The 14,958-nt window shown below is 39.2% G+C and overlaps 2 protein-coding genes across 2 annotated transcripts; both read right to left on the bottom strand.

Annotated features, from left to right (window-relative positions):
* Window positions 1-1,956: 1,956 nt before the first annotated feature.
* On the bottom strand, window positions 1,957-5,107 carry sprn2 (shadow of prion protein 2). Its single transcript, XM_039675799.2, has 2 exons — window positions 5,026-5,107; window positions 1,957-3,719 (listed from the first exon to the last, which is right to left on the bottom strand). Exon 2 carries the CDS (start codon window positions 3,706-3,708, stop codon window positions 3,331-3,333), a length of 378 nt encoding a protein of 125 aa, XP_039531733.2. The 5' UTR covers window positions 3,709-3,719; window positions 5,026-5,107; the 3' UTR covers window positions 1,957-3,330.
* A 2,902-nt stretch (window positions 5,108-8,009) lies between these two features.
* Window positions 8,010-14,898, bottom strand: rassf2b (Ras association domain family member 2b). Its single transcript, XM_039677388.2, has 10 exons — window positions 13,328-14,898; window positions 12,602-12,687; window positions 12,441-12,516; window positions 12,215-12,366; window positions 10,289-10,368; window positions 10,036-10,184; window positions 9,805-9,958; window positions 9,599-9,720; window positions 8,670-8,767; window positions 8,010-8,560 (listed from the first exon to the last, which is right to left on the bottom strand). Exons 2-10 carry the CDS (start codon window positions 12,655-12,657, stop codon window positions 8,497-8,499), a joined length of 951 nt encoding a protein of 316 aa, XP_039533322.2. The 5' UTR covers window positions 12,658-12,687; window positions 13,328-14,898; the 3' UTR covers window positions 8,010-8,496.
* Window positions 14,899-14,958: the final 60 nt, after the last annotated feature.

The following is a 14,958-nucleotide window of genomic DNA, read 5'->3' as shown; positions in this document are numbered from 1 at the left end:
GCAGTTTCAGTACTGTGGTTTTGGCGAAACCAGACTGAAATCAAATCAAAACTATTGTTGAGAGATAAAGATGACTGCATTTGAGTGGCGACAACCTTTTCCATGATTTTTCAGACATTGGGCGATAGTTATTGTAGTCAGTTGGGTCCAGATTAGTTCTTTTAAGAATATGAGTAACTACAGCCGTCTTTAGTGAGACTGGAACAAAGGCAGAGAGAATAGACATGTTTACAAGATGTGAGATGCAGAAATGACAGGGGTACAGTGTTTCAGAAGGGTTGTTATGCTTGTTTTAGGCTATTAAAGTATCTTACATCTCAATATAATTTTTTATATGATACAATCTCCCTAAAGTACATTATGGATGCCAGTTGACAGTGCTGTATCACCATACTCTAGTATGCTTTCCTGTCCATCAATCTTATCTTTCACATCTGTCCAATTCCTGTATACTAAAAGAGTCCTCCATTAGAGCAGTGGTAAACACTGACTGCATTTTTAATGACTTTGACATTAGCAAACTCTTCCATAAGTATTTCTAACATTATAAAATACCAATCTTCTCTCTTGTATAAAACATCCATTTGGCTTTTTGGCTATAAAGTTTTCCACATTCCAGTAAGTTTTAAACTCTGAATTTCCAGCTGTTTATCAAGTTAATGCTAACTCAACGTGTCTCGATTTGTTAGGGCCAAAATGGGGCAGTTATGCAAGCTTGTATACTGTTCATTTTGGTTGTGATGGCAGTGCTGATGGCAGTGCTGGTGGCCAATATATAAAAACTATATTTTTATTATTATTCCTGGAAAATTAAAAACTGAATTCCTTTAATAAAATGTTAACTGATGCATTTGTTCATATGACTTCAATGTTATAGATCTATTTATTTATAGTAACTCTATAATTTCCAAAAAAATCATCAATAATAATAATAGTAATAATATATTCTTTCCTGAAAAAACACATTTCCTTTTTTAATAAAATGTAAACTAATTCATTTGTCTTGATTTTAATAGTTGTTACGACTCGTGCAATAAGGACGGGCTTGACCTGAACTTTGCTGTTGGTAAAAAGGGTATAAAAAACATACACAAAACAAAAACCCACACAAAACAGATACAGAGGATCGTGACATAGTAGTTTAATAGGGATGTACTGACATAAAAAAAATGTGTCCGATACGATAGTTCTTTGTATTTGAAAGCTGATAACTACAGATGCCCTGAAATGCAAAATTCTACACGTGCTAATCTAACAACATGACATTACCATTTGTTTTAGGACGTTACAATATATATATATATATATATATATATATATATATATATATACAGTATACTTGCAATGTATAAATCTTTTTCCGGAATATATACTTTACAGGCAAAAATACTGGATGGAGTTATATCTGAGAAAATTGCGGGATCCGGCCAAATGATTGGATAATGATGCACTTAAAATGTATCCAGAAAGTATTTACGGTGAAGAGGGTGACAGTACGATTACTGTTAAGTGTTCTCGATCCGAATGTTGTTGCCTATAGACGAGACTTTAATATTTTCTTGATAGGATACAATAACTTTGAAAATAAACATATATCGGCAGCTATACCGATATGGTGGCCGATATAATGCACTATATCATGCATGCATCCTTGGTATTTATTAGAGTTCACATCTTTTAGTAATTCACTCTAAATGTTATTTCCCTCAAGAACGTGCAGTGTAAACCGAAATTTACAGTATGAAAATAAAAACTAATTTTTAGTGTTGTAGATCATACAATGGCTGATCTGTTTAAAAGCCCCTAGTAAAATGAAGACCATTGCCATGGTAACATCACGGAACAGACTGTGGCCTTCACATGATACATGCTGCACGTTGCTGGGAGACCAGGTTATTCGGAGAACCAACATCATGATTAGGTCAGGTGAAAGCAAACAGAGTGGATGGGAATAAGCAGAGTCAATTATTTATTCATTTAAAATTCACTAAAGAGTGACCTGGTTTAAAAGACCTGCCAAAATACACATCAAACTCTGAAACTGACAGAAGAGTAACTGACATCACTGGAATGAAAGGAACAGCAACACGTGTTATTTTTCCATCACATGACACTTCAGTTCACAAAGTTTGCATTAATGATTTCAGAATGCACTTAGATATTAGCCCTTAAATTAAAGCGGTTTTAGCTTTAAGGAGTTAGTTCACCCAAAAATGAACATTCTGTCATGAATTACTCACCCTCGTGTTGTTCCAAACCAAGAAGACTTGCTTTCATCTTCAGAACACAAATGAAGGTCTTTTGAAATCTGAGAGCTTTTTGTTCCTCCATTGACAGTCCATACACAACTACTATTCTTTTAAGCCCCATTAAGGTAGTAAAGACATCATTATACAGTGGTTCAACTTGTTTTATGAAGTGGTTTGTGAATAAACAAAAAAACAAAACATATTTTGTTATGAAATATTAATGTGATGCACCATCATGTAACAAAGCATGCTCTCGCGCCAACACAACACAACGAGTGGCGCTCTCGTGAAGGAGCGTTGGAGATTATACTTTGTAAATAAAGTTGTAAATTATGTTATTGCTTTTTTGCTATAGGGTGACCATATTTTGATTACCAAAAACCAGGACACTCGGCCCGGCAAACAGATGGGCCTACTCAAATGATGAAGTTTACTCAAAGATACCTTATCAATTTCAATACATTTAAAGTAGGTTATGCCTCCTATGTATGGATAGAAAATGGTTATATTGTTATATGAAAATAGGACAGTTGGTCACCCTATTTTTTGCACAAGGACTCGTGTCGCTTCATAAAACGGAGGTTAAACCACTGAAGTCACACGGTTTCCTATATAATGTCTTAACTCGCTTTCTGGGGCTTGAAAGGGGCAGTTGTATAACTTTCAATAGAGGGACACTCACATAAATCTTTATTTGTCTTCCGAAGATGAATGAAAGTCGTACGGGTTTGTTGTAGCAACATGAATTTTTATTTTTGGGTGAACTAAACCTTTAGTAACGACGATGTGAGCACCAAAATAAATAAAATCATGCAAGTTAAAAGTTGCAGTACTTTTAGGCAATAGCAGCACAACATAAATTAAATATAATTTAATATTCATCACACCAACCAACGGCTAAGACGTTTAGATGGTTAGCAGTAAAAATTGAAATGAACTCAACCTCCTTGCCTTGACATGCATAAGTCATCACTGTCTCACATTTCATATTTCATCCTCGTAATAAATAAGTTTCACTTCATCAAAGAAAATGATAGCCTTTCTGCACTATGAAATAGTCTCTCAGCAAAACAAATGTAATTCATCCCCACATAAATATGTGTGTCACTGTTCCTAGTACTATGAGGATGCTGGCCTGCTCTGAGCTGCCAGTGTTCCTTTTATTCTCCCAGTATGAGTGACTGTGGTTTCCAGGTCCATTGGGGTAATTGCGCCTGCTTCCATCTTCGTAGCTCGGTCTGCCCAGAGAGCCCAGCCCGTATCCGATGGCTGCTCCTCCGAGAGCCCCCGCGACGGCGGCACCTGCCAGTTTCAAGCCTTTGTTCTGGGAAGGGGCTTTGGCCGGCTTACCCAGTCCGCCTCTGCCACCACGTCCACGTTTGCAGTGGGCCAAAGGAAACAACGACACCACCAGTAACATGCACACCCACATGACCAGGAGCTTCTGATTGCCCATCATGATTAGAGGTCCTTTCAAAAGACAACGGAAACTAATTTATATCTTGATACACATTTTAATAAAGGTTCCTAGAATTATATTACATCGATTTAAATAGGTTTAATTTGTTAAAGGTGCACTGTGCAGCTTTTGGCCAGCTCGAGCAATTAAAAAAACGAAACTGCATGCATTTTGCGGACGAACGTTGTTTTGGTTGTGGTTCGGGTTTGCGTGACTGTGAGGATGAATATGACCAGTCACACTAATGTTTGATATAATCAAGCGCGCTGCAGAGTTTCTGGCCTGACGGTGGAGATAATAATAAATGCTGTAATAATATAGCAGTTCATGTAGCCTAAGTTAATACTGTACATTAATGTTAACAAGTTAGATTATTAAATATTTTAATAATATAAACACTTTTGACAAATAGTAATAGTGGCAAATACATCGATTTACAAATCATTTCATAAACTGGATTTATTCACACAATTTTGGGTTCTACTTACAACCAGCACTGAAAAAAATGGTGTAGAAACTATTTTCACAAATAAATACAAAAAGGGCAAGTAACACATTGAATTAAACACTATTTTGAAGTAGAAAGAACCTCCTTTTCAAATGATAAATATTTCTGATGTTCAAAGTTATTCTAAATACATTTATTTTTATGAATATGTGCTAAGTTTTATTTAGAATTAATTTTAAAATATTGTTTTTATTATTTACTTTTTATTCATTGAATATTATAGTATGTTTATTTTAAAATATTTAATGTTTGTTTATTTTTTTTAAATAACATTAAATAAACATTTTTATTAAAAAAATGTATTGTTGAATATTTAATTCAACAGAATTATTCTAAACAGAAACAGCCTTGGTCAGTTCGGACAATACAGTGCGGAGAGTGGCACAGGTCATCTGAATCTGATTATACGCACCATTACACATATAAACAAGTGCTGAACACTGACAACAAACACACGTCCTGACTGGTGTTTCAATTGTCAAAGCTCACCTAGAAATAGTGCTACGTATGATTTGCTGACACACAGTGACCCACTTGTTGTGCCATACAGTATATTAATTGTTATATTGCATTACTGTACATAGTCAGCCATGCTGATTACATAGACAACCATTGTGAGATCAATGACATCACCATGGCTATTTCAATCTATTACTGTAATATGGAAAATAAATAAATTAAACCAACGAAAAGTTTATAGGATACATTTCATTAGATTTGATGTATTAAATGTGTTGCCTCATGTATCATTTATCATCTTCCTTATTTTGAAAATCCTATCTATGATTTATAAATGTAATAAATCTTACCGTGTGATGATCAGTGGCTTCTCTTCAGTGCTTGAACTGCCCAGTCTTACTGTGAGAATCTGCTATGTGTTGTAAACAACCACCTTATGAAACCTTCACTCACTACATAGGAGCCAATGAGCAATCAGGGATGCTCAAAGGCCCCGCCCACTTGAGAACAAAGCCTCAATAAAGGATGAATTAGTGCTTGGTACTGTCACGGTGCGGGTTCAGGCAGAAGGACGAACAGGCAGAGTTCAGAAAAGCTCCAATACAAAAGGTTTAATCTCAAATAAACAGGAAACAGGCAGGCGGAACACAGGGTAACATTAACATCGACCGACAAGGACAGACTGAATGGGAAGGAACTAAATACACACAGGAATCAAACTAAACGAGGTGAAAACAGGTGAAACAGATGAATACAGGACGCTGAACGGGAGGCTGATGAGGGAGTGAGTTCAGGTGTGGAGACAAGAGGATCCTGGGAAGTGTAGTGCTGGAGACGCAGACAGGATGGTGCAGACGAAGACTGTGACAGAACTCCCCCCTCCCGGGAGGCGTGACCTCACGCCGCATAACAGAGGAAGGAGGGGGGACGAACTGGGGGCTGGGCGGGGCGTGGCCAGGGCGGAGCAGGCTGAGGGCGTGGCCAGGGTGGAGCAGGCTGAGGGCGAGACCAGGGCGGAGCAGGCTGAGGGCGTGGCCAGGGCGGAGCAGGCTGAGGGCGTCCCCAGGGCGGAGCAGGCTGAGGGCGTGGCCAGGGCGGAGCAGGCTGAGGGCGTCCCCAGGGCAAAGCAGGCTGAGGGCGTGGCCAGGGCGGAGCAGGCTGAGGGCGTGGCCAGGGCGGAGCAGGCTGAGGGCGTGGCCAGGGCGGAGCAGGCTGAGGGCGAGACCAGGGCGGAGCATGATGAGGGCGAGACCAGGGCGGAGCAGCTGGAGGGAGGACCCCTGGTGGAGCCGATGGTAGTGGGGCTGACAACACCAGGGGGCCGACTGACAGGGGCGGAGCGGATGGGAGAGGAGACCAGGGTGTAGCTGAGGGACAGACGACGATGGGTGCTGAGGAGGGACCGAGGGAGCAAGGGGACACCGCAGGCTCTGGTGACAGAAGTGCTGACAGGGGCACAGAGGGACACGGTGAGGTCAGAGTGCGTGAGGGCTGACGGGTGACTGGAGGGAGTGAGGAGTCCAACTGAACCGAAGGGGTGACAAAACGGGGCGGAGCCAAAGTAAGGAAGTCCATAGGTGAGGGGAGGATGACGAGGGAGTGCAGGGAGTTCGGAGGGACGAGGGAGCCTGGCCGAGCTGGTGGACTGTGGGACCATGGAGGAGCTGAGGGAGGTAGCAGCCACGGGGGAGCCGATGGGACCGGGGGCCGAGGAAGTGTCTCAGAGGAGGAGGTGTGAGGCGAAGACCGGGGATACACCGACCAGGCTGGTTTCGGGGAGCTGAAGGGCAGGAGAGCAGAGGGAGGACAGATGAGAGGAGGCGGGAGAGGGAGGCTGGGTGGGATCCCGGTCTCTGGCGCTGGCTGGACGGTCCCTGGCGCTGGCTGGACGGTCTCTGGCGCTGGCTGGACGGTCTCTGGCGCTGGCTGGACGGTCTCTGGAGAGCTGGACGGAACCAGCAGTGAAGAGCATACAGTCTCTGGAGAGCTGGACGGAACCAGCGGTGAAGAGCATTCAGTCTCTGGAGAGCTGGATGGAACCAGCGGTGAAGAGCATACAGTCTCTGGAGAGCTGGACGGAACCAGCGGTGAAGAGCATTCAATCTCTGGAGAGCTGGACGGAACCAGCGATGAAGAGCATTCAATCTCTGGAGAGCTGGACGGAACCAGCGGTGAAGAGCATTCAGTCTCTGGAGAGCTGGACGGAACCAGCGGTGAAGAGCATTCAGTCTCTGGAGAGCTGGACGGAACCAGCGGTGAAGAGCATTCAGTCTCTGGAGAGCATTCGAGCGATGGAGTGGGGCTGGTGACGTCATACAGGGTAAAGGGAGATCCACATGACACCAGCACCCACTCCACATAGGCCGCAAAGTCCCCTCGAGGCCCGTCTCCGGGCAGGCGTGCCTGGGTTTCAGCATTTAGGCCTGCCCGGAAGAACACACAGAGGCTGGTAACATCATAGTGAACATGAGGTACCAAATCCAAATACCTCTGTGTGTGGGCCTCGAGGGATTGATCCTCCTGCTCCAGGAGGAGAAGCTGTACAGCGGCTAAATCCATTATAATCCCTTTTTTGGGGGTCGGTCGATCTGTCACGGTGCAGGTTCAGGCAGAAGGACGAACAGGCAGAGTTCAGAAAAGCTCCAATACAAAAGGTTTAATCTCAAATAAACAGGAAACAGGCAGGCGGAACACAGGGTAACATTAACATCGACCGACAAGGACAGACTGAATGGGAAGGAACTAAATACACACAGGAATCAAACTAAACGAGGTGAAAACAGGTGAAACAGATGAATACAGGACGCTGAACGGGAGGCTGATGAGGGAGTGAGTTCAGGTGTGGAGACAAGAGGATCCTGGGAAGTGTAGTGCTGGAGACGCAGACAGGATGGTGCAGACGAAGACTGTGACAGGTACTAGAGTGGTCTTTACTCATTTTAAAGCAATTTCTAATAAGATTTACATCTCATCGCTTCCACACTCGATTTCCCCCTCATGTCTATTATCTCTGACCATTAAGTTCTCAAATCTTAGTTGTAATGGTAATAGATCAGTGCTTAGGAGTGTTAAAGAAACTAATCAAATATATTAGGCGAGATTAAGTCTTTATTCCACATGGAAAAATGATCCTTATGTTGAAATGTCATGCCTAATGTGGAGCGATGCAGTGTGGCGTAAGGCATATTCGTAGTAAATGGACTGTTATTTTCATCTCTACTGCTTAAACAGACCCATGAGACTCATGAGAAAAATATTAATATTAGACAACTAGGGATCACTGAAATGTAATGAGATCTTTCACTGAGGTAAATGTGCATGCGAGTTCACACAATACAGTCTGAATTTTTTTTATTTAAAAGCAAAAATCTGTGCATACACAGTACACTTGTAAACCGCCTCACAAATTAAAGATATTAAATATTTTTAATACTAACAAACATTACAAACAGTCTGCAATATAATAAGGCAAATAGATTAGATTTACAAATTATTTCTCTTCGTTTCACATTGTCTGTTTATTCACACTATATTAAATCAGATTTTTAATAACTAGAAAAATAAACACTCTTATGGCTCATTACAATTGTGCATAAAAGTCGGACATCGACCCATTTGACTTCCTTTGTGAAAAAGAAAGTATCTGTCTATCTGCTGTTTATCCAATAAAGCTTATTTAGAGAAAGCCATGGTACTTTTGGATATTTCTGTATTATGATATTGTAATAGGCTATGAACACAATAACAGGCTCATAGAAAGCCAAACTAAAGTAAAGATATGTTCCTGTTCCTGAGAAAGCACCATTTTGGTGCTTGCATCATCAAGTAGTTTTATCAGCTAAAGACTTCATGTATCTCTTGATGATACGGCGCAAATCAGCGTACCTGAGTTAACAGGAAATAAGAACACAGAAAGGAAATGAGTCACACAGTGATTTCAAATGACTCTAGAAATCATGTATCTGTTTTTTTTGTTATGTATGATAAACTGTACCTCTTCTTCAGTTTCAGCATCTCTCTTTCTTCTTCCTCTTGCAGTTTAGCAATGAAGCTTTGTAAAACAGGAAGCTCAAACTTGATGTATTGTGCCACCTTGAGGACAACATTAAGTATTACAACAATATATCCAAACTTGCACTACTGTGTAGTTTGGCTGAATTCTGATAGCCACACTAACACTTATTTCTGAAATAAATAGTAAGATTACAGTATCCAAATGTTATGATCTGCTACATCAGCCAAAATGTGCAGTATACAAACAGATACATTGCGGGTGGAATATTAAATCTAACAATGCAATGTGCATTTTCAATAACAATGTAATTTTGTTTTACTGGAAATAAATCTAATTATATCTAAAATATCTATTATATTATCAGTCTGGAAAATATATTTGTTTTACATATTTTATTTTGATAAATAAATACAGCTACTCAAATTTAAAGCATTTATTACATACATAATTCATAATGTTAATAAAAAATAATGTTAATTTAAACATTTAATAAATGACTTATTAAATAAATCACCAAAAAAATTCATACATGCATTGCATTTCATTTTAGCATTAGTTTGCATTCATTGCTACATTTTATTATCATCTTTAACATTTAAGATTATTATCATCTTTAACATTTAAGAAAATATAATATATTTTTAATTTAAAATGAATAATTATTATTATTATTCTATATTATGTTATTAATGTAATTATGTATTTATCGATTTAAATATTTTAATTATTGAATTTTAGATAGATAGATAGATAGATATATAGATAGATATATAGATAGATAGATAGATAGATAGATAGATAGATAGATAGATAGATAGATAGATAGATAGATAGATAGATAGATAGATAGATAGATAGATAGATAGATAGATAGATAGATAGATAGATAGATAGATTTGGTCTCTTACGTCATGGGTGACCTCTTCCACCTGGTCCGTCTCCATTAGGAACATTTTGCTGACCTGTTCACAAGGTCCTTGCAAAACTCTGACCGTCAAAGGATGATCACTGGGCTTCAGCTGATGTCTCTCTGGATGCAGGAGAGGATAGGAAATATGAACTGAGGCACAAATAAAAGAACAACATGACACATGTGAACTGAGTCAGGACGTACCGCCACTCGTGTGGACAAGATAGAGGCTGAACTCATCCGGGCTGTTCTCAACCTTGAACTTGCTCAGCAACACCCGCATTACCTGTGCCGTCGTCATGCAGCTGTTGATGCGGACGTTGGTCACAGAGCCGAACGCCGGCGTAAAAACCGCTGTCTGTCTCAAACAATCAAATGTGAGCAAAAGTGAGCAAGAATTTAATAACGTACCAGTTTACAAAACATGACGCTTGCCTTGTGGTTATAAAAGTGTCCGTTGAAGGAGCATCTGTGTCTCTTGACTCTCCTGATGCCAAGTCGGCGTCCACTGATTCTCCTCGCGCTGACATCACTCCTGGTCCTGGTGACCCGATCCGAGTGTGTCGACTCCTTCTGGCCCTCACCTGCCAGATGAGACTTTACCAAATCACACTGCCATTCAAATATAAAGAATAGTCAGTGAACCCTGTGAAGTTTTTTTTTTAGAAAAAGTCAAGAATGTATCCACCTGATTCTCCCTTCTCTTCACCCGAGTCGTTTGATTGGTCATCTGTTGCAGAAATACACGGCTGATTTGTTTCATCATTTCTAAAAGGCAAGAAAGCAGGAACCCTAATTAAAAGGATATTCTGGTGAGTCTATATGGGGCAAGAGTTCTGAGCTCATCATTTTGTGCTTAATTATTGAGTAGCTAGCTTTTTTTTTTTTTAGCTTTTTTTTTATTGAGTAGCTAGCTTTTTTTTTAGCTAAGTTTTGTGCATTAGAAACGAATTACTGTACGGATTATCCAGAGATCCCCTGACCATTAGGCCTATCTATGAAGTTTCCTTTTTGAGGTGGGCAATTTTTGGAACTTCTGCTCAACCAATGTACTTGTGGGAATGGACGTTATAGGATAGGTTATACCAACGCATTCTCATCCTTTAACGTCATATACGCTATATGACAAAACGGCGCTATACTACGCACATGGCACCCGTTATCGTTATAACACGCGCGGTGAGGGCTAAGTTTAGGTGTGGGGTAGGGTGTGCGTGTCATATTCACGCTAAAGGATTATAACGTCTTGGGTTCGCGTGTTATATTAACGATAAAGGGTGCCATGTGCGTATACTGCGCCGTTTTTGCATATAGCTTTCTATGACGTTAAAGGATGAGAACGGGCTGATGTAGCTTATCCATATGTTATACCATCCGATACGAGACCATCATGCACGACAATAACGAGTGTACAAAAGCTACGGAATATCCATAATGCACTGTGGGGGTCGTGCCGAATGAATTCATGAGTCTCGTGTCATCAGTGTCATCATTTTCATACAGGTAGATTCCTTTTTAATTGTTATTCAATTATTTTAGTAAGGTTTATCATGCTAGTTTTCATGAAAGAGTTCGAGAGTAGACTAACCTTTTATGTACAACTGGAGCGGCTATTTTCTAGTGGTTATTAAACTGCAAGCGCAAAAACAATGACAGCCAATCAGAATCCCGAGAGCCCCACATAGTCTACTGTAAGCATAAGGTATCAGACAAGCAAACGCTCAGAATAAACAACGAGTCCACTAGGACTCTTTACTATAATGTATGGAAAAGTGAATGATGGTAGACTCTTGTTTTACCAGCTTTCCATAACGTTACTGTTCGAAAGTTTGGGTTCAGCAGCCTATACATTTTTAAAGAAATTCATACTTTTATTCAGAAAGGACAATCAAAGGAATTAAAAGTGGAAATTACTTGTATGAATTAATATAACAGATAGTTCAAAATAAACACTGTTCTTTCAAACTTTCTATTCATTAAAGAATTGTAGAAAAATGTTTCATGATTTACACAAAAATATTAAGCAGCACAACTGATTTCATCATTGATGATAATACGAATTTTCCTTGAGCAGCAAATCAGCATATTAGAATGATTTCTGAAGGATCACGTGACACGTGAAGACTGCAGTATTGATGCTGAAAATTCAGCTTTACCATTACAGGGATAAATGACATTGTATAACATTAAATTAAATAAAAATTCACCATATTATTTTCACTGTTTTTACTATATTTACGATCAAATAAATACAGCATTAGTGAGCATTCGACACTTATTTCAAAAACAATTAAAAAATCTTGCTGACGACTCCATACTTTTGAAATGTACAGGCCTGTAAAAGTTTTAAATTATGTTTGTGTGGACAAGGTCAGTAAACATTTCTAACACACTAGTATCAGGTTAATTAAGTATTTTGGTTCCGCTTTCTGAACGAATTTTGTGAATTGAAATAAACCAATATACCAACCAAACCAATAAACATTTTTTTAAATTAATTTCTGTTGCAATTACATATATATATCCCAAAACATTAACCAGAAAGCACCAAAAACAATATGATCAATAATAAAAATTACTTATAATGTAAAAATAAAAATAAATAATATCTGACTTGACTGTGTTGATGTCTGTTTCATCGCTCAGAGATGTTAGTGAGGGATGTGGCCTGATTGACTCCTTCTCATCTTGCATCTGCAGTCTGATTGGCCGCCGCACACCCCAAAAAACATTGAGCAAGCCCTCTATGATCAACTCTCCTTCCTCCTGTGAAATTGACAAGTCACTTTAGTCATCAGCTGTCTGACATCAATACAACAGGCTACATTTGTCCTACTAACCTCTCTGTGCCTCAGCTGGAGACTTTCTCCTTCATAATAAAGGTTATACGTTTGAAGGTGTGAGAGAATAACGCTCCTGCAAACAAAAAGAAAATGAAGTTAAGTTTATGAGAACAGCGAGAGCAAGATACCTATGCAATAACATTACAAGATGGACTTACTTGTTTACAAATTTGTTTTCTCCAACCTGGATCTTGTCAGAATCCACAGCGTCCATGTTGGGCCAGTGCAGAAACTCTAGGAAGGCCTGTAAAGAATGAAGGGATGAATTGAAAAGGGTCTCTGTGATCAGAAGAGAATCTTATGACTCTGCCTCATAATCGCAGAACGACTTCAGGCAAGATTCTCACGCTTTCTCTCTCACACGCACACACACACACACGTCAGGTTCAATATCTTTGTGGGGACTTTCCATAAATGTAATGGTTTTAAGCTGTTTTTTTTTTTTAAGCTTTTCAAAAATATATAATTTAGTATGTTATTAACCACTGGCTGGTCCCCACGATGTAGGTGATCTCAGGTTTTACTATCCTTGTGTATATTTGGTCCCCACAATGTAATATAAACCTACCTACACACACATGCATTCATACACTAAAAGACGATTTGAACTGTCTCACACCATACTATATAAAACTATAAGGAAGTAAACACACATTTAGGCCTAATATTATATTTAGCATGATTTACTGTAACACATTTCTCACACAAAATTGCCAGTACATCACAAGTAAGCAAAAACTTCACCACAGAATTTTCACAGAGAGCTGAAGTTAGTTTAAACCAACATTTTCTAAGTTCAAATGCAGCACAAGATCTCAGTCTATCTCAACTATATCTTTGGTAAAGAACCTGTAAAGGTCAAGATGCCGAAGCAGGTGACTTACTGTACAAGCAGCACGTGTGGAAATCCAGCAAAGTAAGAGAAAACCAAGCCAGACTCTGACACTCGCATCAGAGAAAGTGATGGTAATGTGGATGGAAATATGGAAGTCTTGGAATTCAGCATGAAAACAGCTGTGCAGTGGGATGAAAGTGTGTCGTTGACAAGCTACAGGATCCTTTGCCCCTCCCTGTAAGACTCTTCCTCATTGCAAATGCTCAGTCAGGAAGTTACAGCTTATTTCACTCAGGTCAGACTTCCTCCCAAGTGCCACAGATATGCGCACACAGCCCCCGACCACAATTCTGCACACGTAGAGATAATTACTTACACAGAAACCCCAACGCTCGGGTGGTTTGCTGGGCCAGACAGGAAGTTCGCTTGGCCGAGAACATAAACAGGGCAGATGTTAACACACCGTGTGCAGACATGATTAACAGTAAACACATAAACTGAAATAAACTCTTCCAAATAAATAAAAGCAGCAGAAATATGCATGATGTACACATGTTTGTATATTAGGATTTTTGAAATAATTGCTATTGTAAGAGTCATAAGTCATAATTTCCACATTTTATGGGAATTGCCATAATGTAAATCTTTCTTAAAATACTTTGATTTTGATAAAGCACAGAATTGTTTCTCTGTGCTTGAGGAATCCAGGTGACCCATAAAAGAGGAAACTTTATAGGTTGAGATGTTAATAACACATTGTGTTTTATTGTGTGAACACTTTTGACAATTAAACCAGAGTGAGCTAAATCAATGAGGATAATGCGATTATTGTTCAGACACGAGGAGGAACAATGACTTGACAATGGCTGCTTTCTCTTGTGTATGTTCTGAGTTTCATTCATTACTCTGGCAACAAGCAGGTTTGAGCACAGCATTGCCACCTTGTGGAAGCTAAACTAAATACAAATGGATTCAGGATCTCTGTGATACAGTTAGTGTTACCAAACGTATTTGGAGACTACATTTAAAATCTCATTTCATAAGAAAACACTGTAAAAAATATTTTAAAGATTTGTTATCACAACATTTTTTCTTTTGTCAAATCAACTTAAATCATTTATTTAGTTCAGATAACTTGTTATTTTGAGTTTCTGATCTCCTTTAATGTATTAACTCACTTTTTCCAGTTCAATCAACTTAAAATTTTAAGGCAACCAGGTTACTTAATTTTTAGGTTAAACCAACAATATTTTACGTCACATCTGTACACTTAAAGAAGAGTCTCGGCTAGTATAAGCTATATTGTGTGTGAGGATGCTGGAGGTGGAGATTTATAGCCTTTTCTCACAGGACTTGATATAATTAAACTTTTGATGGTGGATCCAGAAAGGTTCAAATGACAATTACCAGAAACAACTAAAGATTCACCCGCTGTAAAATGCAAAAGACTTTGTTCGGACAAAATATGCAGCTTATATGAATTTGGACATAAAAGCACATTAAAAACACCATAGACATATAAACAACTTTGAGAACTTGATTTTCACCACTAGGGGGCGAAAAGATGTGTGAAAAAATATCAGTAGGTCTAATTAATTTTCAGGGTGCCATGTGCGTTGGATTTAGTCGAAATTTCAAAAGCGTCACTATATGACGCCCAAGGAGATGTCTGAATGAATT

This window comes from Pimephales promelas, chromosome 23, assembly GCF_988280905.1.
Source record: "Pimephales promelas chromosome 23, fPimPro1.hap1.1, whole genome shotgun sequence".
Lineage (NCBI taxonomy): Eukaryota > Metazoa > Chordata > Actinopteri > Cypriniformes > Leuciscidae > Pimephales > Pimephales promelas.
This window is presented reverse-complemented; position numbering and strand designations above follow the sequence as displayed.